The sequence below is a fragment of the Taudactylus pleione genome, unplaced genomic scaffold (assembly GCF_031769625.1).
Source record: "Taudactylus pleione unplaced genomic scaffold, aTauple2 ptg000597l, whole genome shotgun sequence".
In the NCBI taxonomy this organism is placed as follows: Eukaryota; Metazoa; Chordata; class Amphibia; order Anura; family Myobatrachidae; genus Taudactylus; species Taudactylus pleione.
The window spans coordinates 1,434,778-1,459,730 of NW_028284999.1; the positions used below are offsets into that span (position 1 = coordinate 1,434,778).

At 49.8% G+C, this 24,953-nt stretch overlaps 1 protein-coding gene across 1 annotated transcript in view; it reads right to left on the reverse strand.

The window, feature by feature from the left end:
• Positions 1–24,953, reverse strand: part of LOC148480778 (sodium-dependent proline transporter-like) — a 128,539-nt gene that overhangs the window by 91,313 nt on the left and 12,273 nt on the right. The window contains exon 2 of the mRNA XM_088453874.1: positions 8,527–8,731. Within this exon, the coding sequence (XP_088310000.1) occupies positions 8,527–8,731 (205 nt within the window). The remainder of the gene's footprint in view (positions 1–8,526; positions 8,732–24,953) is intronic.

The following is a 24,953-nucleotide window of genomic DNA, read 5'->3' on the forward strand; positions in this document are numbered from 1 at the left end:
TATACACAGGGTATTAATGTGACATACTATACATCATTAGGAGAGGGAGCCGGGACAGAACTGGGTATAAGAGGTATAATCACACACTGAGCAGTATATATACAGTACTGGGTACAGTGTGTATATAGCTCAGTAACACAGCAGTATACACAGGGTATTACAGGGACATACTGTACATCATTAGGAGAGGGAGCCGGGACAGGACTTGGTATAAGAGGTATAATCACAGACTGAGCAGTATATATACAGTACTGGGTACAGTGTGCATATAGCTCAGTAACACAGCAGTATACACAGGGTATTACAGTGACATACTATACATCATTAGGAGAGGGAGCCGGGACAGAACTGGGTATAAGAGGTATAATCACAGACTGAGCAGTATATATACAGTACTGGGTACAGTGTGCATATAGCTCAGTAACACAGCAGTATACACAGGGTATTACAGGGACATACTATACATCATTAGGAGAGGGAGCCGGGACAGGACTGGGTATAAGAGGTATAATCACAGACTGAGCAGGATATGTACAGTACTGAGTACAGTGTGTATATAGGTCAGTAACACAGCAGTATACACAGGGTATTACAGTGACATACTGTACATCATTAGGAGAGGGAGCCGGGACAGAACTGGGTATAAGAGGTATAATCACAGACTGAGCAGTATATATACAGTACTGGGTACAGTGTGTATATATCTCAGTAACACAGTAGTATACACAGGGTATTACAGGGACATACTGTACATCATTAGGAGAGGGAGCCGGGACAGGACTGGGTATAAGAGGTATAATCACAGACTGAGCAGGATATGTACAGTACTGAGTACAGTGTGTATATAGGTCAGTAACACAGCAGTATACACAGGGTATTACAGTAACATACTATACATCATTAGGAGAGGGAGCCGGGACAGGACAGGGTATAAGAGGTATAATCACAGACTGAGCAGGATATGTACAGTACTGGGTACAGTGTGTATATAGGTCAGTAACACAGCAGTATACACGGTATTACAGGGACATACTATACATCATTAGGAGAGGGAGCCGGGACAGGACAGGGTATAAGAGGTATAATCACAGACTGAGCAGTATATATACAGTACTAGGTACAGTGTGTATATAGCTCAGTAACACAGCAGTATACACAGGGTATTACAGTGAAATACTATACATCATTAGGAGAGGGAGCCGGGACAGAACTGGGTATAAGAGGTATAATCACAGACTGAGCAGGATATATACAGTACTGGGTACAGTGTGTATATAGCTCAGTGACACAGCAGTATACACAGGGTATTACAGTGACATACTGTATATCATTAGGAGAGGGAGCCGGGACAGAACTTGGTATAAGAGGTATAATCACAGACTGAGCAGGATATATACAGTACTGGGTACAGTGTGTATATAGCTCAGTAACACAGCAGTATACACAGGGTATTACAGTGACATACTGTACATCATTAGGAGAGGGAACCGGGACAGGACTGGGTATAAGAGTTATAATCACAGACTGAGCAGTATATCTACAGTACTGGGTACAGTGTGTACATAGATCAGTAACACAGCAGTATACACAGGGTATTACAGTGACATACTATACATCATTAGGAGAGGGAACCGGGACAGAACTGGGTATAAGAGGTATAATCACAGACTGAGCAGTATATGTACAGTACTGAGTACAGTGTGTATATAGCTCAGTAACACAGCAGTATACACAGGGTATTACAGGGACATACTATACATCATTAGGAGAGGGAACCGGGACAGAACTGGGTATAAGAGGTATAATCACAGACTGAGCAGTATATGTACAGTACTGAGTACAGTGTGTATATAGCTCAGTAACACAGCAGTATACACAGGGTATTACAGTGACATACTGTATATCATTAGGAGAGGGAGCCGGAACAGAACTGGGTATAAGAGGTATAATCACAGACTGAGCAGTATATGTACAGTACTAGGTACAGTGTGTATATAGCTCAGTAACACAGCAGTATACACAGGATATTACAGTGACATACTATACATCATTAGGAGAGGGAGCCGGGACAGGACTTGGTATAAGAGGTATAATCACAGACTGAGCAGTATATGTACAGTACTAGGTACAGTGTGTATATAGCTCAGTAACACAGCAGTATACACAGGGTATTACAGTGACATACTATACATCATTAGGAGAGGGAGCCGGGACAGAACTGGGTATAAGACGTATAATCACAGAATGAGCAGTATATGTACAGTACTAGGTACAGTGTGTATATAGCTCAGTAACACAGCAGTATACACAGGGTATTACAGTGACATACTATACATCATTAGGAGAGGGAGCCGGGACAGAACTGGGTATAAGACGTATAATCACAGAATGAGCAGTATATGTACAGTACTAGGTACAGTGTGTATATAGCTCAGTAACACAGCAGTGTACACAGGGTATTACAGTGATATACTGTACATCATTAGGAGAGGGAGCCGGGACAGGACTGGGTATAAGACGTATAATCACAGAATGAGCAGTATATGTACAGTACTGAGTACAGTGTGTATATAGCTCAGTAACACAGCAGTATACACAGGATATTACAGTGACATACTATACATCATTAGGAGAGGGAGCCGGGACAGGACTTGGTATAAGAGGTATAATCACAGACTGAGCAGTATATGTACAGTACTAGGTACAGTGTGTATATAGCTCAGTAACACAGCAGTATACACAGGGTATTAATGTGACATACTATACATCATTAGGAGAGGGAGCCGGGACAGGACTGGGTATAAGAGGTATAATCACAGACTGAGCAGTATATGTACAGTACTGGGTACAGAGTGTATATAGCTCAGTAACACAGCAGTATACACAGGGTATTACAGGGACATACTATATAGCTCAGTAACACAGCAGTATACACAGGGTATTACAGTGACATACTATACATCATTAGGAGAGGGAGCCGGGACAGGACTGGGTATAAGAGGTATAATCACAGACTGAGCAGTATATATACAGTACTGGGTACAGTGTGTATATAGCTCAGTAACACAGCAGTATACACAGGGTATTACAGTAACATACTGTACATCATTAGGAGAGGGAGCCGGGACAGGACTGGGTATAAGAGGTATAATCACAGACTGAGCAGTATATATACAGTACTAGGTACAGTGTGTATATAGCTCAGTAACACAGCAGTATACACAGGGTATTACAGTGACATACTATACATCATTAGGAGAGGGAGCCGGGACAGAACTGGGTATAAGAGGTATAATCACAGACTGAGCATTATATGTACAGTACTGGGTACAGTGTGTATATAGCTCAGTAACACAGCAGTATACACAGGGTATTACAGGGACATACTGTATATCATTAGGAGAGGGAGCCGGGACAGGACTGGGTATAAGAGGTATAATCACAGACTGAGCAGTATATATACAGTACTGGGTACAGTGTGTATATAGATCAGTAACACAGCAGTGTACACAGGGTATTACAGTGACATACTGTATATCATTAGGAGAGGGAGCCGGGACGGGACAGGACTGGGTATAAGAGGTATAATCACAGACTGAGCAGTATATATACAGTACTGGGTACAGTGTGTATATAGATCAGTAACACAGCAGTGTACACAGGGTATTACAGTGACATACTATACATCATTAGGAGAGGGAGCCGGGACAGAACTGAGTATAAGAGTTATAATCACAGACTGAGCAGTATATATACAGTACTGGGTACAGTGTGTATATAGCTCAGTAACACAGCAGTATACACAGGGTATTACAGTGACATACTATACATCATTAGGAGAGGGAGCCGGGACAGAACTGGGTATAAGAGGTATAATCACAGACTGAGCATTATATGTACAGTACTGGGTACAGTGTGTATATAGGTCAGTAACACAGCAGTATACACAGGGTATTACAGGGACATACTGTATATCATTAGGAGAGGGAGCCGGGACAGGACTGGGTATAAGAGGTATAATCACAGACTGAGCAGTATATATACAGTACTGGGTACAGTGTGTATATAGATCAGTAACACAGCAGTATACACAGGGTATTACAGTGACATACTGTATATCATTAGGAGAGGGAGCCGGAACAGAACTGGGTATAAGAGGTATAATCACAGACTGAGCAGTATATGTACAGTACTAGGTACAGTGTGTATATAGCTCAGTAACACAGCAGTATACACAGGGTATTACAGTGACATACTATACATCATTAGGAGAGGTAGCCGGGACAGGACTTGGTATAAGACGTATAATCACAGAATGAGCAGTATATGTACAGTACTAGGTACAGTGTGTATATAGCTCAGTAACACAGCAGTATACACAGGGTATTACAGTGACATACTATACATCATTAGGAGAGGGAGCCGGGACAGGACTGGGTATAAGACGTATAATCACAGAATGAGCAGTATATGTACAGTACTGAGTACAGTGTGTATATAGCTCAGTAACACAGCAGTATACACAGGGTATTACAGGGACATACTGTACATCATTAGGAGAGGGAGCCGGGACAGAACTGGGTATAAGACGTATAATCACAGAATGAGCAGTATATGTACAGTACTAGGTACAGTGTGTATATAGCTCAGTAACACAGCAGTATACACAGGGTATTACAGTGACATACTGTACATCATTAGGAGAGGGAGCCGGGACAGAACTGGGTATAAGACGTATAATCACAGAATGAGCAGTATATGTACAGTACTGGGTACAGAGTGTATATAGCTCAGTAACACAGCAGTATACACAGGGTATTACAGGGACATACTATATAGCTCAGTAACACAGCAGTATACACAGGGTATTACAGTGACATACTATACATCATTAGGAGAGGGAGCCGGGACAGGACTGGGTATAAGAGGTATAATCACAGACTGAGCAGTATATATACAGTACTGGGTACAGTGTGTATATAGCTCAGTAACACAGCAGTATACACAGGGTATTACAGTAACATACTGTACATCATTAGGAGAGGGAGCCGGGACAGGACTGGGTATAAGAGGTATAATCACAGACTGAGCAGTATATATACAGTACTAGGTACAGTGTGTATATAGCTCAGTAACACAGCAGTATACACAGGGTATTACAGTGACATACTGTATATCATTAGGAGAGGGAGCCGGGACAGGACTGGGTATAAGAGGTATAATCACAGACTGAGCAGTATATATACAGTACTGGGTACAGTGTGTATATAGCTCAGTAACACAGCAGTATACACAGGGTATTACAGGGACATACTGTATATCATTAGGAGAGGGAGCCGGGACAGGACTGGGTATAAGAGGTATAATCACAGACTGAGCAGTATATATACAGTACTGGGTACAGTGTGTATATAGCTCAGTAACACAGCAGTATACACAGGGTATTACAGGGACATACTGTATATCATTAGGAGAGGGAGCCGGGACAGGACTGGGTATAAGAGGTATAATCACAGACTGAGCAGTATATATACAGTACTGGGTACAGTGTGTATATAGATCAGTAACACAGCAGTATACACAGGGTATTACAGGGACATACTATACATCATTAGGAGAGGGAGCCGGGACAGAACTGGGTATAAGAGGTATAATCACAGACTGAGCAGTATATATACAGTACTGGGAGTATACAGCATAATATAGTTACATATCATTAGATAAGATAATTAAGGGTTCTGTCTTACACTACAAGTCTGTAATATTCCCTTTCACATTCTGAGATCTAATCTATATCCTTATTACATACATTGTATATTATACTGTGTATAATTCACAACAGGCAACGTGGCTGAGACTGTAGTGTTGGCAGATTCCATTTGTAAGGAAGACGGTCTGGACGTGTCTAGTGTGACATCTGACACATTCCTAGAGAAAGCTCCACCTCGCAGTGTCTGTCACATTACACTGCACTGAGCTCCATCTGTCACATTACACTACACCCAGCTCCATCTGTCACATTACACTACACCGAGCTCCGCCTGTCAGCTTAGTGCAGTGTAATGCTGCCAGGCCGCTGGACATCCATTTACCCATTTGTCAACAACGCAGGGCACCATCCTTACTGCACTTCTGTGCCAGAAACACAGGGCACCTTCTGTAGCCCTCTGCCAGCCCCCTCACCCGAAGGGCACCCTCTGGATAAACACAAGAGCCTGAGAAGACACAGAGGAGCCTGAAGTAGCACAGGAAAGGGAGGGGGGGTGCCATAACACCAGGAAAGGGAGAGGGAGGGTGCCATAACACCAGGAAAGGGAGAGGGAGGGCGCCATAACACCTGAAAAGGGAGGGGTACTGCACCATAACACCAGGAAAGGGAGGGGTAGGGCGCCATAACACCAGGAAAGGGAGGGGTAGGGCGCCATAACACCAGGAAAGGGAGGGGTAGGGCGCCATAACAACAGGAAAGGGAGGGGTAGGGCGCCATAACACCAGGAAAGGGAGGGGGAGGGCGCCATAACACCAGGAAAGGGAGGGGGAGGGCGCCATAACACCAGGAAAGGGAGGGGGAGGGCGCCATAACACCTGAAAAGGGAGGGGTAGGGAACCCGAACAATTGAAAAGGGAGGGGTAGGGCACCATAACACCAGGAAAGGGAGGGGTAGGGTGCCATAACACCAGGAAAGGGAGGGGGAGGGCACCGTAACACCAGGAAAGGGAGGGGGAGGGCACCGTAACACCAGGAAAGGGAGGGGGAGGGCACCGTAACACCAGGAAAGGGAGGGGGAGGGCACCGTAACACCAGGAAAGGGAGGGGGAGGGCGCCGTAACACCAGGAAAGGGAGGGCGCCATAACACCAGGAAAGGCAGAGGGAGGGCCCATAACACCAGGAAAGGGAGGGGGAGGGCGCCATAACACCAGGAGAGAGAGGGGGAGGTTGTGCGTATTAATTAGAGTCAGGATCCTTTAATGATAAATTCGGGAATGGAGAAGGAGGTTCCATTAGGGATAAATAGTGTTGAATTTCTTTAATATGTGATTTGCAGCTATTCTACTACAGGTTATATCTTACAAACACTGTCACTGTTGCAGAGGACACATGACTGGGTATTTTGGGTACAACTTCATAAATAGCAGCAAATGTTTTACATTTCACTTGCAGATTGTGCTTTGCAGAATCCCGGCTCCATTTTGTCCCGTTCCCTCCCCAGCAGTTATCTATTAATGGATGGAGGGAAGTTATAAGGCTGCGCTGATGTAAATATTCTCTGTACAGCACTATATAATTGGTGACACGTTATAAATAAAAGAAAATAATAATTTACAGTCCTTCGGCAGTTATAATTATATGATGGGGTGTGGCGCTGTAAACACTCCAGCAGCAGCTGTCTGAGATTACAGGACGTGTTTATCCCTCACTTCTGTACAGACATATCCATTCCGCTCACTGTCACTCATGGTGCCTTATTGTACATTGTTATATTACAGGATCGGACATGAAAAGTTATAACTTTGGACATGAAGTAAATTTTAGGTGCAGAATCTGGACCCATGGTTGATACATCACCACAAATAACTTTATTGCTGCAATAGTGCTCAGTCCTGAAGAGCTTACAATTATTTGGGTGATGTGAGACATACAGCAATGAAAGGCAGAGTACCATGGGCTGACCATCAGAAGACACAAGTGACACAGTTACAGTAGTGGGGATAGTAAGTTACATTGCCACAATTACAGACCATGACACTATCCTTCCACATGTGACTGAGGCCCTACCTAGGATGTGGCACTTTCCACTCACATTGGGCTATGGCACTGCCCCTGATGGGTCTCTGGTCCTACACAGAACAATTACCTTGCTTCCACTGAAGCCAGTGGTCCCACTGCCATTGAGGCCAAAGGCTCTGCTTCCACCAAGATGGCAGGCCTTGCTCCTACCAAGGCTACTGTCCCTTCTCCTACCATGGAAGCTGTCCCCCACCAAGGAATATGGCCCTGGCCCCACCGAGGAAGCTGACCCTGTTTCCCACCAAGGAATACGTCCCTTCTACCACCAAGGCACCAGACCTGCCACCACCAAGGCACCAGACCCTGCTCCCACCAAGGCACCAGACCCTGTTCCCACCAAGGTACCAGACCCTGCTCCCACCAAGCCCTGCTTCCACCAAGGCACCAGACCCTGCTCCCACCAAGCCCTGCTCCCACCAAGGCACCAGGCCCTGCTCCCACCAAGGTACCAGGCCCTGCTCACACCAAGGCACCAGACCCTGCTCCCACCAAGCCCTGCTCCCACCGAGGCAGCAGACCCTGCTCCCAACAAACCCTGCTCCCACCAAGGCACCAGGCCCTGCTCCCACCAAGGCACCAGACCCTGCTCCCACCAAGACACCAGACCCTGCTCCCACTAACATTTCTGATCCATTTTCAGATTTTATTGTAAAACATATGTACTATATTGCAGTCTCCTGTGATTGGAATTTACTATAAGGAACAGCAGCACATCTGTCCTCAGACTATCACATACCTCCTCCGTTTCTGTAGCACAGGTAGGGGAATCGCCAGACATTGCCCAGACCCACACAGTAACCAATGCAGGACAGCAGGAACTCATACTTTCCTCCCCAGGTCTCCCGAGGGGGCACCGAGGCCAGGGTGGTGGACACTGGCGGAGGGTGGGCGACATTATTGCAGTTTTCGGATCCCTGAATTTCTTGTGCGAATGACAAACCCTGGGAGACAGAAAAACAAGAGAAATATTCTGTAAATGATGGAAGAACTGGTGGCAGCTTTCCTTATTATGTATCTGCTGACTCATCTGCAGCCCACAGAATACTCAGCTGTCCATCTAGGTGCCAGTCTCTCTGCTACAAATGGTGTCACATGAAAATTCCAGTGTGCAGGGCCTGTTGTAGACTTCAAAGAGCTCAGGGCGAAAGATTCCTTTGGCACCCTGAACTCAGGGGGCGTGGCCTGATCAGGTGGTGACGTTGGCCGCACTCTCGGGCCATGGCGCACTGGGCAATTGCCCTGCTTGCCTGCCCCTAGAACCGCTATTCCTAGCATGTTAACAGTGACACACCCTGTATTCACAACTACTGCTACTGCCGTTACCTCACTATTCTGCTACTGCAGTCACCTCACTACTGCCCTCACCTCACTACTCTGCTGCTGCTGCTGCTGTCACCTCACTACTGCTCTCACCTCACTACTCTGCTACTGCTGTCACCTCACTACTGCCCTCACCTCACTACTCTGCTACTGCTGTCACCTCACTACTGCCCTCACCTCACTACTCTGCTACTGCAGTCACCTAACTTCTGCCCTCACCTCACTACTCTGCTACTGCTGGCACCTCACTACTGCTCTCACCTCACTACTCTGCTACTGCTGTCACCTCACTACTGCCCTCACCTCACTACTCTGCTACTGCTCTCAGCTCACTACTGCACTCACCTCACTACTCTGCTACTGCTGTCACCTCACTACTGCCCTCACCTCACTACTCTGCTACTGCCCTCACCTCACTACTCTGCTACTGCTGTCACCTCACTACTGCTGTCAGCTCACTACTGCCCTCACCTCACTACTCTGCTACTGCCCTCACCTCACTACTCTGCTACTGCCGTCACCTCACTACTGCCCTCACCTCACTACTCTGCTACTGCTGTCACCTCACTACTGCTGTCACCTCACAACTCTGCTACTGCTGTCACTTCACTACTGCCCTCACCTCACTACTCTGCTACTGCCCTCACCTCACAATTCTGCTACTGCCGTCACCTCACTACTGCTGTCACCTCACTGCTCTGCTACTGTCCTCACTTAACTACTCTGCTACTGCCGTCACCTCACTACTGCCCTCACATCACTACTCTGCTACTGCTGTCACCTCACTACTGCTGTCACCTCACAACTCTGCTACTGCTGTCACTTCACTACTGCCCTCACCTCACTACTCTGCTACTGCCCTCACCTCACAATTCTGCTACTGCCGTCACCTCACTACTGCTGTCACCTCACTGCTCTGCTACTGTCCTCACCTCACTACTCTGCTACTGCTGTCACCTCACTACTGCTGTCACCTCACTACTGCCCTCACCTCACTACTCTGCTACTGCCCTCACCTCACAATTCTGCCACTGCCCTCACCTCACTACTGCTGTCACCTCACTGCTCTGCTACTGTCCTCACTTCACTACTCTGCTACTGCCCTCACTTCACTACTCTGCTACTGCTGTCACCTCACTACTGCTGTCACCTCACTACTGCCCTCACCTCACTACTCTGCTACTGCCCTCACCTCACAATTCTGCCCCTGCCCTCACCTCACTACTGCTGTCACCTCACTGCTCTGCTACTGTCCTCACTTCACTACTCTGCTACTGCCCTCACCTCACTACTCTGCTACTGCTGTCACCTCACTACTGCTGTCACCTCACTACTGCCCTCACCTCACTACTCTGCTACTGCCCTCACCTCATTACTGCTGTCACCTCACTACTCTGCTACTGCTGTCACCTCACTACTCTACTACTGCCCTCACCTCACTACTGCTGTCACCTCACTACTCTGCTACTGCTCTCACCTCACTACTGCTGTCACCTCACTACTCTGCTACTGCCCTCACCTCACTACTCTGCTACTGCTCTCACCTCACTACTGCTGTCACCTCACTACTCTGCTACTGCTGTCACCTCACTACTGCCCTCACCTCACTACTCTGCTACTGCTCTCACCTCACTACTGCTGTCACCTCACTACTCTGCTACTGCCCTCACCTCACTACTCTGCTACTGCTGTCACCTCACTACTGCCCTCACCTCACTACTCGGCTACTGCCCTCACATCACTACTGCCCTCACCTCACTACTCTGCTACTGCCCTCACCTCACTACTGCTGACACCTCACTACTCTGCTACTGCTGTCACCTCACTACTCTGCTACTGCTCTCACCTCACTACTGCTGTCACCTCACTACTCTGCTACTGCTGTCACCTCACTACTCTGCTACTGCTCTCACCTCACTACTGCTGTCACCTCACTACTCTGCTACTGCCCTCACCTCACTACTCTGCTACTGCCCTCACCTCACTACTCTGCTACTGCCATCACCTCACTACTCTGCTACTGCCATCACCTCACTACTGCCCTCACTTCACTACTCTGCTACTGCCCTCAACTCACTACTCTGCTACTTCCATCACCTCACTACTGCCCTCACCTCACTACTCTGCTACTGCCCTCACCTCACTACTCTGATACTGCCATCACCTCACTACTGCCCTCACCTCACTACTCTGCTACTGCCCTCACCTCACTACTGCTGTCACCTCACTACTCTACTACTGCTGTCACCTCACTACTCTGCTACTGCCCTCACCTCACTACTGCTGTCACCTCACTACTCTGCTACTGCTGTCACCTCACTACTCTACTACTGCCCTCACCTCACTACTCTACTACTGCCCTCACCTCAATAATGCTGTCACCTCACTACTCTGCTACTGCTGTCACCTCACTACTCTGCTACTGCTGTCACCTCACTACTGCCCTCACCTCACTACTCTGCTACTGCTGTCACCTCACTACTCTGCTACTGCTCTCACCTCACTACTGCTGTCACCTCACTACTCTGCTACTGCCCTCACCTCACTACTCTGCCACTGCCCTCACCTCACAACTGCTGTCACCTCACTACTCTGCTACTGCCCTCACCTCACTACTGCTGTCACCTCACTACTCTGCTACTGCTGTCACCTCACTACTCTGCTACTGCTCTCAACTCACTACTGCTGTCACCTCACTACTCTGCTACTGCCCTCACCTCACTACTGCTGTCACCTCACTACTCTGCTACTGCTGTCACCTCACTACTCTGCTACTGCTCTCACCTCACTACTGCTGTCACCTCACTACTCTGCTACTGCCCTCACCTCACTACTGCTGTCACCTCACTACTCTGCTACTGCTGTCACCTCACTACTCTGCTACTGCTCTCACCTCACTACTGCTGTCACCTCACTACTCTGCTACTGCCCTCACCTCACTACTCTTCTACTGCCCTCACCTCACTACTCTGCTACTGCCATCACCTCACTACTCTGCTACTGCCATCACCTCACTACTGCCCTCACTTCACTACTCTGCTACTGCCCTCAACTCACTACTCTGCTACTGCCATCACCTCACTACTGCCCTCACCTCACTACTCTGCTACTGCCCTCACCTCACTACTCTGATACTGCCATCACCTCACTACTGCCCTCACCTCACTACTCTGCTACTGCCCTCACCTCACTACTGCTGTCACCTCACTACTCTGCTACTGCTGTCACCTCACTACTCTGCTACTGCCCTCACCTCACTACTGCTGTCACCTCACTACTCTGCTACTGCTGTCACCTCACTACTCTACTACTGCCCTCACCTCACTACTCTACTACTGCCCTCACCTCAATAATGCTGTCACCTCACTACTCTGCTACTGCTGTCACCTCACTACTCTGCTACTGCTGTCACCTCACTACTGCCCTCACCTCACTACTCTGCTACTGCTGTCACCTCACTACTCTGCTACTGCTCTCACCTCACTACTGCTGTCACCTCACTACTCTGCTACTGCCCTCACCTCACTACTCTGCCACTGCCCTCACCTCACAACTGCTGTCACCTCACTACTCTGCTACTGCCCTCACCTCACTACTGCTGTCACCTCACTACTCTGCTACTGCTGTCACCTCACAACTCTGCTACTGCTCTCAACTCACTACTGCTGTCACCTCACTACTCTGCTACTGCCCTCACCTCACTACTGCTGTCACCTCACTACTCTGCTACTGCTGTCACCTCACTACTCTGCTACTGCTCTCACCTCACTACTGCTGTCACCTCACTACTCTGCTACTGTCCTCACCTCACTACTCTGCTACTGCCCTCACCTCACTACTCTGCTACTGCCGTCACCTCACTACTCTGCTACTGCCGTCACCTCACTACTGCCCTCACCTCACTACTCTGCTACTGCCCTCACCTCACTACTCTGCTACTGCCATCACCTCACTACTGCCCTCACCTCACTACTCTGCTACTGCCCTCACCTCACTACTCTGATACTGCCATCACCTCACTACTGCCCTCACCTCACTACTCTGCTACTGCCCTCACCTCACTACTGCTGTCATCTCACTACTCTTCTACTATCCTCACCTCACTACTCTGCTACTGCCCTCACCTCACTACTCTGCTACTGCCCTCACCTCACTACTCTGCTACTGCCCTCACCTCACTACTGCTTTCACCTCACTACTGCCCTCACCTCACTACTCTGCTACTGCCCTCACCTCACTACTGCTGTCACCTCACTACTCTGCTACTGCTGTCACCTCACTACTCTGCTACTGCCCTCACCTCACTACTGCTATCACCTCACTACTCTGCTACTGCCCTCACCTCACTACTCTGCTACTGCCCTCACCTCACTACTCTGCTACTGCCCTCCCCTCACTACTGCCCTCACCTCACTACTCTGCTACTGCCCTAACCTCACTACTCTGCTACTGCCCTCACCTCACTACTCTGCTACTGCTGTCACCTCACTACTGCTGTCACCTCACTACTGCCCTCACCTCACTACTCTGCTACTGCCCTCACCTCACTACTCTGCTACTGCTGTCACCTCACTACTGCCCTCACCTCACTACTCTGCTACTGCTGTCACCTCACTACTGCTGTCAGCTCACTACTGCCCTCACCTCACTACTCAGCTACTGCCCTCACCTCACTACTCTGCTACTGCCCTCACCTCACTACTGCTGTCACCTCACTACTGCCGTCACCTCACTACTCTGCTACTGCTGTCACCTCACTACTGCTGTCACCTCACAACTCTGCTACTGCTGTCACTTCACTACTGCCCTCACCTCACTACTCTTCTACTGCCCTCACCTCCCAATTCTGCTACTGCCGTCACCTCACTACTGCCCCTGCCCTCACCTCACTACTGCTGTCACCTCACTACTCTGCTACTGTCCTCACCTCACTACTCTGCTACTGCTGTCACCTAACTACTGCTGTCACCTCACTACTGCCCTCACCTTACTACTCTGCTACTGCCCTCACCTCATTACTGCTGTCACCTCACTACTCTGCTACTGCTGTCACCCCACTACTCTACTACTGCCCTCACCTCACTACTGCTGTCACCTCACTACTCTGCTACTGCTCTCACCTCACTACTGCTGTCACCTCACTACTCTGCTACTGCCCTCACCTCACTACTCTGCTACTGCTGTCACCTCACTACTCTGCTACTGCTGTCACCTCACTACTGCCATCACCTCACTACTCTGCTACTGCTCTCACCTCACAACTGCTGTCACCTCACTACTCTGCTACTGCCCTCACCTCACTACTCTGCTACTGCTGTCACCTCACTACTGCCCTCACCTCACTACTGCCCTCACCTCACTACTCGGCTACTGCCCTCACCTCACTTCTGCCCTCACCTCACTACTCTGCTACTGCCCTCACCTCACTACTGCTGTCACCTCACTACTCTGCTACTGCTGTCACCTCACTACTCTGCTACTGCTCTCACCTCACTACTGCTGTCACCTCACTACTCTGCTACTGCCCTCACCTCAGTACTGCTGTCACCTCACTACTCTGCTACTGCTGTCACCTCACTACTCTGCTACTGCTCTCACCTCACTACTGCTGTCACCTCACTACTCTGCTACTGTCCTCACCTCACTACTCTGCTACTGCCCTCACCTCACTACTCTGCTACTGCCCTCACCTCACTACTCTGCTACTGCCATCACCTCACTACTGCCCTCACTTCACTACTCTGCTACTGCCCTCACCTCACTACTCTGCTACTGCCATCACCTCACTACTGCCCTCACCTCACTACTCTGATACTGCCATCACCTCACTACTGCCCTCACCTCACTACTCTGCTACTGCCCTCACCTCACTACTGCTGTCATCTCACTACTCTTCTACTATCCTCACCTCACTACTCTGCTACTGCTCTCACCTCACTACTCTGCTACTGCCCTCACCTCACTACTCTGCTACTGCCCTCACCTCACTACTCTGCTACTGCCCTCACCTCACTACTGCTGTCACCTCACTACTGCCCTCACCTCACTACTCTGCTACTGCCCTCACCTCACTACTGCTGTCACCTCACTACTCTGCTACTGCTGTCACCTCACTACTCTGCTACTGCTCTCACCTCACTACTGCTGTCACCTCACTACTCTGCTACTGCCCTCACCTCACTACTCTGCTACTGCTCTCACCTCACTACTGCTGTCACCTCACTACTCTGCTACTGCTGTCACCTCACTACTGCCCTCACCTCACTACTCTGCTACTGCTCTCACCTCACTACTGCTGTCACCTCACTACTGCCCTCACCTCACTACTTTGCTACTGCTCTCACCTCAATAATGCTGTCACCTCACTACTCTGCTACTGCTGTCACCTCACTACTCTGCTACTGCTGTCACCTCACTACAGCCCTCACCTCACTACTCTGCTACTGCTGTCACCTCACTTCTCTTCTACTGCTCTCACCTCACTACTGCTGTCACCTCACTACTCTGCTACTGCCCTCACCTCACTACTCTGCTACTGCCCTCACCTCACTACTCTGCTACTGCCCTCACCTCACAACTGCTGTCACCTCACTACTCTGCTACTGCCCTCACCTCACAACTCTGCTACTGCCCTCACCTCACTACTCTGCTACTGCCCTCACCTCACAACTGCTGTCACCTCACTACTCTGCTACTGCCCTCACCTCACAACTCTGATACTGCCGTCACCTCACTACTCTGCTACTGCCCTCACCTCACTACTCTGCTACTGCCCTCACCTCACTTCTCTGCTACTGCCCTCACCTCACAACTGCCGTCACCTCACTTCTCTGCAACGGCCCTCACCTCACAACTCTGATACTGCCGTCACCTCACTACTCTGCTACTGCCCTCACCTCACTACTCTGCTACTGCCCTCACCTCACTACTCTGCTACTGCCCTCACCTCACTACTCTGCTACTGCCCTCACCTCACTACTCTGCTACTGCCCTCACCTCACTACTCTGCTACTGCCCTCACCTCACTACTGCCCTCACCTCACTACTCTGCTACTGCCCTCACCTCACTACTCTGCTACTGCCCTCACCTCACTACTCTGCTACTGCCGTCACCTCACTACTCTGCTACTGCCGTCACCTCACTACTCTGCTACTGCCATCACCTCACTACTGCCCTCACTTCACTACTCTGCTACTGCCCTCACCTCACTACTCTGCTACTGCCCTCACCTCACTACTCTGCTACTGCCCTCACCTCACTACTCTGCTACTGCCCTCACCTCACTACTGCCCTCACCTCACTACTCTGCTACTGCCGTCACCTCACTACTCTGCTACTGCCGTCACCTCACTACTCTGCTACTGCCCTCACCTCACTACTCTGCTACTGCCCTCACCTCACTACTCTGCTACTGCCCTCACCTCACTACTCTGCTACTGCCCTCACCTCACTACTCTGCTACTGCCATCACCTCACTACTGCCCTCACTTCACTACTCTGCTACTGCCCTCACCTCACTACTCTGCTACTGCCATCACCTCACTACTGCCCTCACCTCACTACTCTGATACTGCCATCACCTCACTACTGCCCTCACCTCACTACTCTGCTACTGCCCTCACCTCACTACTGCTGTCATCTCACTACTCTTCTACTATCCTCACCTCACTACTCTGCTACTGCTCTCACCTCACTACTCTGCTACTGCCCTCACCTCACTACTCTGCTACTGCCCTCACCTCACTACTCTGCTACTGCCCTCACCTCACTACTGCTGTCACCTCACTACTGCCCTCACCTCACTACTCTGCTACTGCCCTCACCTCACTACTGCTGTCACCTCACTACTCTGCTACTGCTGTCACCTCACTACTCTGCTACTGCTCTCACCTCACTACTGCTGTCACCTCACTACTCTGCTACTGCCCTCACCTCACTACTCTGCTACTGCTCTCACCTCACTACTGCTGTCACCTCACTACTCTGCTACTGCTGTCACCTCACTACTGCCCTCACCTCACTACTCTGCTACTGCTCTCACCTCACTACTGCTGTCACCTCACTACTGCCCTCACCTCACTACTTTGCTACTGCTCTCACCTCAATAATGCTGTCACCTCACTACTCTGCTACTGCTGTCACCTCACTACTCTGCTACTGCTGTCACCTCACTACAGCCCTCACCTCACTACTCTGCTACTGCTGTCACCTCACTTCTCTTCTACTGCTCTCACCTCACTACTGCTGTCACCTCACTACTCTGCTACTGCCCTCACCTCACTACTCTGCTACTGCCCTCACCTCACTACTCTGCTACTGCCCTCACCTCACAACTGCTGTCACCTCACTACTCTGCTACTGCCCTCACCTCACAACTCTGCTACTGCCCTCACCTCACTACTCTGCTACTGCCCTCACCTCACAACTGCTGTCACCTCACTACTCTGCTACTGCCCTCACCTCACAACTCTGATACTGCCGTCACCTCACTACTCTGCTACTGCCCTCACCTCACTACTCTGCTACTGCCCTCACCTCACTTCTCTGCTACTGCCCTCACCTCACAACTGCCGTCACCTCACTTCTCTGCAACGGCCCTCACCTCACAACTCTGATACTGCCGTCACCTCACTACTCTGCTACTGCCCTCACCTCACTACTCTGCTACTGCCCTCACCTCACTACTCTGCTACTGCCCTCACCTCACTACTCTGCTACTGCCCTCACCTCACTACTCTGCTACTGCCCTCACCTCACTACTCTGCTACTGCCCTCACCTCACTACTGCCCTCACCTCACTACTCTGCTACTGCCCTCACCTCACTACTCTGCTACTGCCCTCACCTCACTACTCTGCTACTGCCGTCACCTCACTACTCTGCTACTGCCGTCACCTCACTACTGCTGTCACCTCACTACTGCCCTCACCTCACTACTCTGCTACTGCTGTCACCTCACTACTCTGCTACTATCCTCACCTCACTACTCTGCTACTGCCCTCACCTCACAACTCCTGTCACCTCACTACTCTGCTACTGCCCTCACCTCACAACTCTGATATTGCCGTCACCTCACTACTCTGCTACGGCCCTCACCTCACTACTCTGCTACTGCCCTCATCTCACTACTCTGCTACTGCCCTCACCTCACTACTGCCCTCACCTCACTACTCTGCTACTGCCCTCACCTTACTACTCTGCTACTGCCCTCACCTCACTACTCTGCTACTGCCCTCACCTCACTACTCTGCTACTGCCCTCACCTCACTACTGCCCTCACCTCACTACTCTGCTACTGCCCTCACCTCACTACTCTGCTACTGCTGTCACCTCACTACTGCTGCTATAGCCAGCTACCCAATTGTATACCCTCTCTGCGCCCAGTGACGGTAGTAATGCACAATAATTGGGCATGGAGACCTCTCTCCTATCTGTAGGAGTGCTGAGTACAATACACCAGTTCCCTCTGCACCCAGCGACTGTAGTAACACACAATAATTGGCATGGAGGCATCTCTCCTATCTGTAGGAGCGCTGAGTACAATACACCAGTTCCCTCTGCGCCCAGTGACTGTAGTAACGCACAATAATTGGGCATGGAGACCTCTCTCCTATCTGTAGGAGCGCTGAGTACAATACACCAGTTCCCTCTGCGCCCAGTGACTGTAGTAACGCACAATAATTGGGCATGGAGACCTCTCTCCTATCTGTAGGAGCGCTGAGTACAATACACCAGTTCCCTCTGCGCCCAGTGACTGTAGTAACGCACAATAATTGGGCATGGAGACCTCTCTCCTATCTGTAGGAGCGCTGAGTACAATACACCAGTTCCCTCCGTGCCCAGTGACTGTAGTAACGCACAATAATTGGGCATGGAGACATCTCTCCTATCTGTAGGAGCGCTGAGTACAATACACCAGTTCCCTCTGCCCCCAGTGACTGTAGTAACGCACAATAATTGGGCATGGAGACATCTCTCCTATCTGTAGGAACTCTGAGTACAATACACCAGTACCCTCTGTGCCAGTGACTGTAGTAACACACAATAATTGGGCATGGAGACATCTCTCCTATCTGTAGGAGTGCTGAGTACAATACACCAGTTCCCTCTGACCCCAGTGACTGTAGTAATGCACAATAATTGGGCATGGAGGCATCTCTCCTATCTGTTGGAGCACTGAGTACAATACACCAGTTCCCTCTGACCCCAGTGACTGTAGTAACACACAATAATTGGGCATGGAGGCATCTCCTATCTGTAGGAGCACTGAGTACAATACACCAGTTCCCTCTGTGCCCAGTGACTGTAGTAACACACAATAATTGGGCATGGAGACATCTCTCCTATCTGTAGGAGCGCTGAGTACAATACACCAGTTCCCTCTGCACCCAGTGACTGTAGTAATGCACAGTAATTTTCATGGAGGCATCTCTCCTATCTGTAGGAGCACTGAGTACAATACACCAGTACCCTCTGTGCCCAGTGACTGCAGTAACGCACAATAATTGGGCATGGAGGCATCTCTCCTATCTGTAGGAGCGCTGAGTACAATACACCAGTTCCCTTATTGTGCAGAACTTCATCACTCAGCGCAATGAGTGCTCTGCAGAGGGGCCTAGGGGAACATTTATCATTCAATATTTGAGGTAAAATCCCCCAACACACCCGTTTTTGGGTTTTTACCTAAAATATTAAGTTTCCCCCGGATATATCAAGGAGGGAACTGCAGCAGATATCTCAGATACCTGTTGTGATCCCTCCATTCCCACAGGGAGACGCATCTCCATAGGTTACTACAGGTTTGTATGCCACATTTACCAACATCCGGAATACGATGCATCCAGATACTGGTCAGACAGGGGTTGCCATCACAACCATCTCAACTGATGGTCGCCCCGGCCTGACCAGGTCATACAGGCCTACTTTGCTGCCCCTACTCTGGGAGGGGGCAGCCAGGATGGCAGAGACGGGGTGTGGTGGTCCAGAAAGTGGGTGGTTCAGGGGTGTGACGGTACAATCATATCATCGTGGCCCTGTGCCCGCTATACAGTACAGATAAAACAGGCATTGGATATCAGGGGCAGGGCTACGATGCTGCGGTTCACCATAAATCGCGTCATCGGACCTCCCCCAGACCGCCCATTTGTGCTCTATATGTGGGGGGGGGGGGCAACAGGGGGATTGCGATCAGGTGGAGGGGGGGCCCACAGCTAATGTCATCTGAAGACAGAGTTAGCCGCAGTACGGCCTACCACCCTCCCCCAGCAATGGCCGCCAGTCACCGGGACTGCGCATGTAGCCCCGACACTGGCCGGCAGCTCTCTCGGAGCCCATGTCTCTGCATGTCCCGGATGATACATCCGGCCATTGTGCTCGCAATTTGCAGCGTGGTTACGGTCGGTACGGACATGCCCTGATTGCATTGCAAATGTGATCATTAATAAATGGGGGCCCTAATGAGAGAGCGACCTCATCAGAACAGCGCCTATGGGGCACAAAGCACCATGATACTGTTCTGCTGCCTACAATGGTGATAATAATGTTGTTGAGCCACCCTGATAATATACACCCACACCAAGTGCTGTATAAATATGGAGACAATCACTTCTCAGACACCATCCTGCCACCCTGTGTATATATAGTGTCTGGCGCCCTGTCTATATATAGTGTCTGGCGCCCTGTCTATATATAGTGTCTGGCGCCCTATCTATATATAGTGTCTGGCGCCCAGTGTATATATAGTGTCTGGCGCCCTGTCTATATATAGTGTCTGGCGCCCTATCTATATATAGTGTCTGGCGCCCTATCTATATATAGTGTCTGGCGCCCTGTGTATATATAGTGTCTGGCGCCCCGTGTATATATAGTGTCTGGCGCCCCGTGTATATATAGTGTCTTGCGCCCTGTCTATATATAGTGTCTGGCGCCCTATCTATATATAGTGTCTGGCGCCCTATCTATATATAGTGTCTGGCGCCCTGTCTATATATAGTGTCTGGCGCCCTGTGTATATATAGTGTCTGGCGCCCTATCTATATATAGTGTCTGGCGCCCTATCTATATATAGCGTCTGGCGCCCTGTCTATATTATATAGTGTCTGGCGCCCTGTGTATATATAGTGTCTGGCGCCCTGTCTATATATAGTGTCTGGCGCCCTGTCTATATATAGTGTCTGGCGCCCTGTGCATATGTAGTGTCTGGCGCCCTGTCTATATATAGTGTCTGGCGCCCTGTGTATATATAGTGTCTGGCGCCATGTGTATATATAGTGTCTGGCGCCCTGTCTATATATAGTGTCTGGCGCCCTGTCTATATATAGTGTCTGGCGCCCTGTGTATATATAGTGTCTGGCGCCCTGTCTATATTATATAGTGTCTGGCGCCCTGTGTATATATAGTGTCTGGCGCCCTGTGTATATATAGTGTCTGGCGCCCTGTCTATATTATATAGTGTCTGGCGCCCTGTGTATATATAGTGTCTGGCGCCCTGTCTATATATAGTGTCTGGCGCCCTGTCTATATATAGTGTCTGGCGCCCTGTGTATATTATATAGTGTCTGGCGCCCTGTGTATATATAGTGTCTGGCGCCCTGTCTATATATAGTGTCTGGCGCCCTGTCTATATATAGTGTCTGGCGCCCTGTGTATATATAGTGTCTGGCGCCCTGTCTATATATAGTGTCTGGCGCCCTGTCTATATTATATAGTGTCTGGCGCCCTGTCTATATATAGTGTCTGGCGCCCTGTCTATATATAGTGTCTGGCGCCCTGTGTATATATAGTGTCTGGCGCCCTGTGTATATATAGTGTCTGGCGCCCTGTCTATATTATATAGTGTCTGGCGCCCTGTCTATATATAGTGTCTGGCGCCCTGTGTATATATAGTGTCTGGCGCCCTGTGTATATATAGTGTCTGGTGCCCTGTGTATATATAGTGTCTGGCGCCCTGTGTATATATAGTGTCTGGCGCCCTGTGCATATGTAGTGTCTGGCGCCCTGTCTATATATAGTGTCTGGCGCCCTGTCTATATATAGTGTCTGGCGCCCTGTCTATATATAGTGTCTGGCGCCCTGTCTATATATAGTGTCTGGTGCCCTGTCTATATATAGTGTCTGGCGCCCTGTCTATATATAGTGTCTGGCGCCCTGTCTATATATAGTGTCTGGCGCCCTGTCTATATATAGTGTCTGGCGCCCTGTGTATATATAGTGTCTGGCGCCCTGTGTATATATAGTGTCTGGCGCCCTGTGTATATATAGTGTCTGGCGCCCTGTCTATATATAGTGTCTGGCGCCCTGTGTATATATAGTGTCTGGCGCCCTGTGTATATATAGTGTCTGGCGCCCTGTCTATATATAGTGTCTGGCGCCCTATCTATATATAGTGTCTGGCGCCCTGTGTATATATAGTGTCTGGCGCCCTGTGTATATATAGTGTCTGGCGCCCTGTGTATATATAGTGTCTGGCGCCCTGTCTATATATAGTGTCTGGCGCCCTATCTATATATAGTGTCTGGCGCCCTGTGCATATGTAGTGTATGGCGGCCTCCCGGTACTTACATGGTAAATATCACACCGCTTATTATACGTGTCAGACATCTTACTCAGCAGGCCCCAATTTATACCGGGGAGTCGGTGAAATGTATTATTTATTTACAGCTACTTATAGAGCAGGTTACAATAATTGTGAACAAATAAATAATAAAAGGAGAGTAGGTAATAAAAGACAGACACAGGTATGAGGGCCTTGCTCGCACCGCATGGTCACTGTGTATCTACTAAACTGATTGGATGAAATTATGCTGCGCAGACATGAAAACTATTTGAACTTAGGCCCTGAATCAGGGCGGGACGTTTTTTTTATCCCCGGCCTCCAGGCCGCTCACTAAGGTGTGGGTGACCACCCACAGCTTTAGCGGGCGGCCAGGTGATGGTCGCGATTATCGGGCTTGTGAGGAGACCCTTGTGGTAGGGTCTCATGTCTCGCATGCCCAAATGGACTCCCTGCTCTAATAGACGAGTGATGTCAGTAGGGCCGCCCACAAACAGCAGGCGTTCCTTCAGGAACGCCCCCATTTGTCCAGCCACCCCCCCTACCCGCCTACAAAACGGGGAGAGCTGTCGATCAACATCAGAGACGGGGCAGGATTTAGAAATGGATGCTATTACAACCACGATTGCGATTTTCTGTGGCGTTGCAGCGACGATAATATGCAAATGCTGGCATCAGCCTCCCCTTGTGTACTAGCGTGCGCCAGACTGTGCAAGCACTGAGATGCCCACTTTCAATGCCCGTGAATGGTGCAACTCCAACAGTGCTTCTGAACATTCCACCATCGGCACACCATCATGCACCAGTCTACGGCTGGCATAGTGTCTCTGATATTTGTATGAACATGGCTTCTGTGGCTGTGGCTTTGTGTCTGAGAATGATGCCATGTTCACCGACTCCTGACCAGTGGTGGCTCCAGCACAGTCCAAAATTCAATTAGGGGAGCCACACCAACTGCCAGTGAGTCCCAGCTAGCGATGTTTGGGGTGGCAGTTGATGTGGCTCCCCACCTCTGGAGCCGCCACTGCTCCTGACACTCCCATAACAAGCCCCTGAGATTAAATTTTTTATGTGTTCACGTCAGGTCACCGCCCAGGAATGCCCATGGTTTTGCCTCGCCTTTTAACGGACTTCGCGTTCACTCAGTGGAACGTAGGTGTTATAGTGCAAATAAAAAAATAAATAAAAGCTCAATTGCGCAAACATTGTCATTGTGGGGACCTCCGATTCACATGCAGAGATTATCACCATTTAATAAATAGACCCATTAGTATGAAGAGGGCAGGGTCATACCCAATGGGGAGATCAGCGCTTCCATACCCTTCTCCTCCCATAAGATAAAACAGGTATTGGATATCAGGGACAGGGCAACGATGCTGCGATTCACCATAAATCGCGTCATCGGACCTCCCCCAGACCGCCCATTTGTGCTATATATGTGGGGGGGGCAGGTTTTGGGCAGCACCCAATCACTGCTTCTGAGCTACATAAAGCCGCTGCAAACAGGATACACCTCCCAACCTTCCGCCCCAATGGGTACAGAGTCAATAAATGGGGCCAGTTAGGAAGTGTGCGCTGGGGGCATCAGCCACAGATCACTGACATCCCTGTAGAAATAGGATGACTTTAGGAGGTACAGTATATCCGGGAGACCACCAAAATGGGAAAGAAGAACGAGACCATTTACAATTTAGCAAAGTCACTGCAGCCCTGGCCCACTTGTGGTTCTCCAACTACAAGTCCCAGCATTCCCTGCCACAGCTTTGCTATTAGTGAATGCTAAAACTTTGGCAGGGCATACTGGGACTTGTAGTTTCACAACAGCTGGCGAGCCACAGGTTGGCCGGGCCTGGAATAGCAGATACAGAGATGGACAGAACTGCAGAGCCACAAGCGTCACACAAGCGCCTGTGCAATCCCGTCCAGCTCAGATGCTCCTGCAGCCGCAGCAGGTGCCTGTAGGAGACAGTCACCTCGTTACTGCATCTGCGATCCCACCTCTGCGGCCGAGGTCACGGCCTGGGGTCACCATCACAACCATCTTGACCGATGGTTGCCCCAGCCTGACCAGGTCATACTTGCCTACCTTGCTGCCCCCCCTCCGGCAGAGGGGGCAAAGTGGGCGGTTCAGGGGGCATGGTGGTCCAGAAAATTGGCGGTTCAGGGGGTGTGGTGGCATGATCATGTCATCATAGCCCTGTACAGACATTGTATAGCAGGGGCGGGGCTACGATGATGCAATTCACCGCGAATCACATCATCAGACCACCGGACCCCCCCACTTGTAGAAT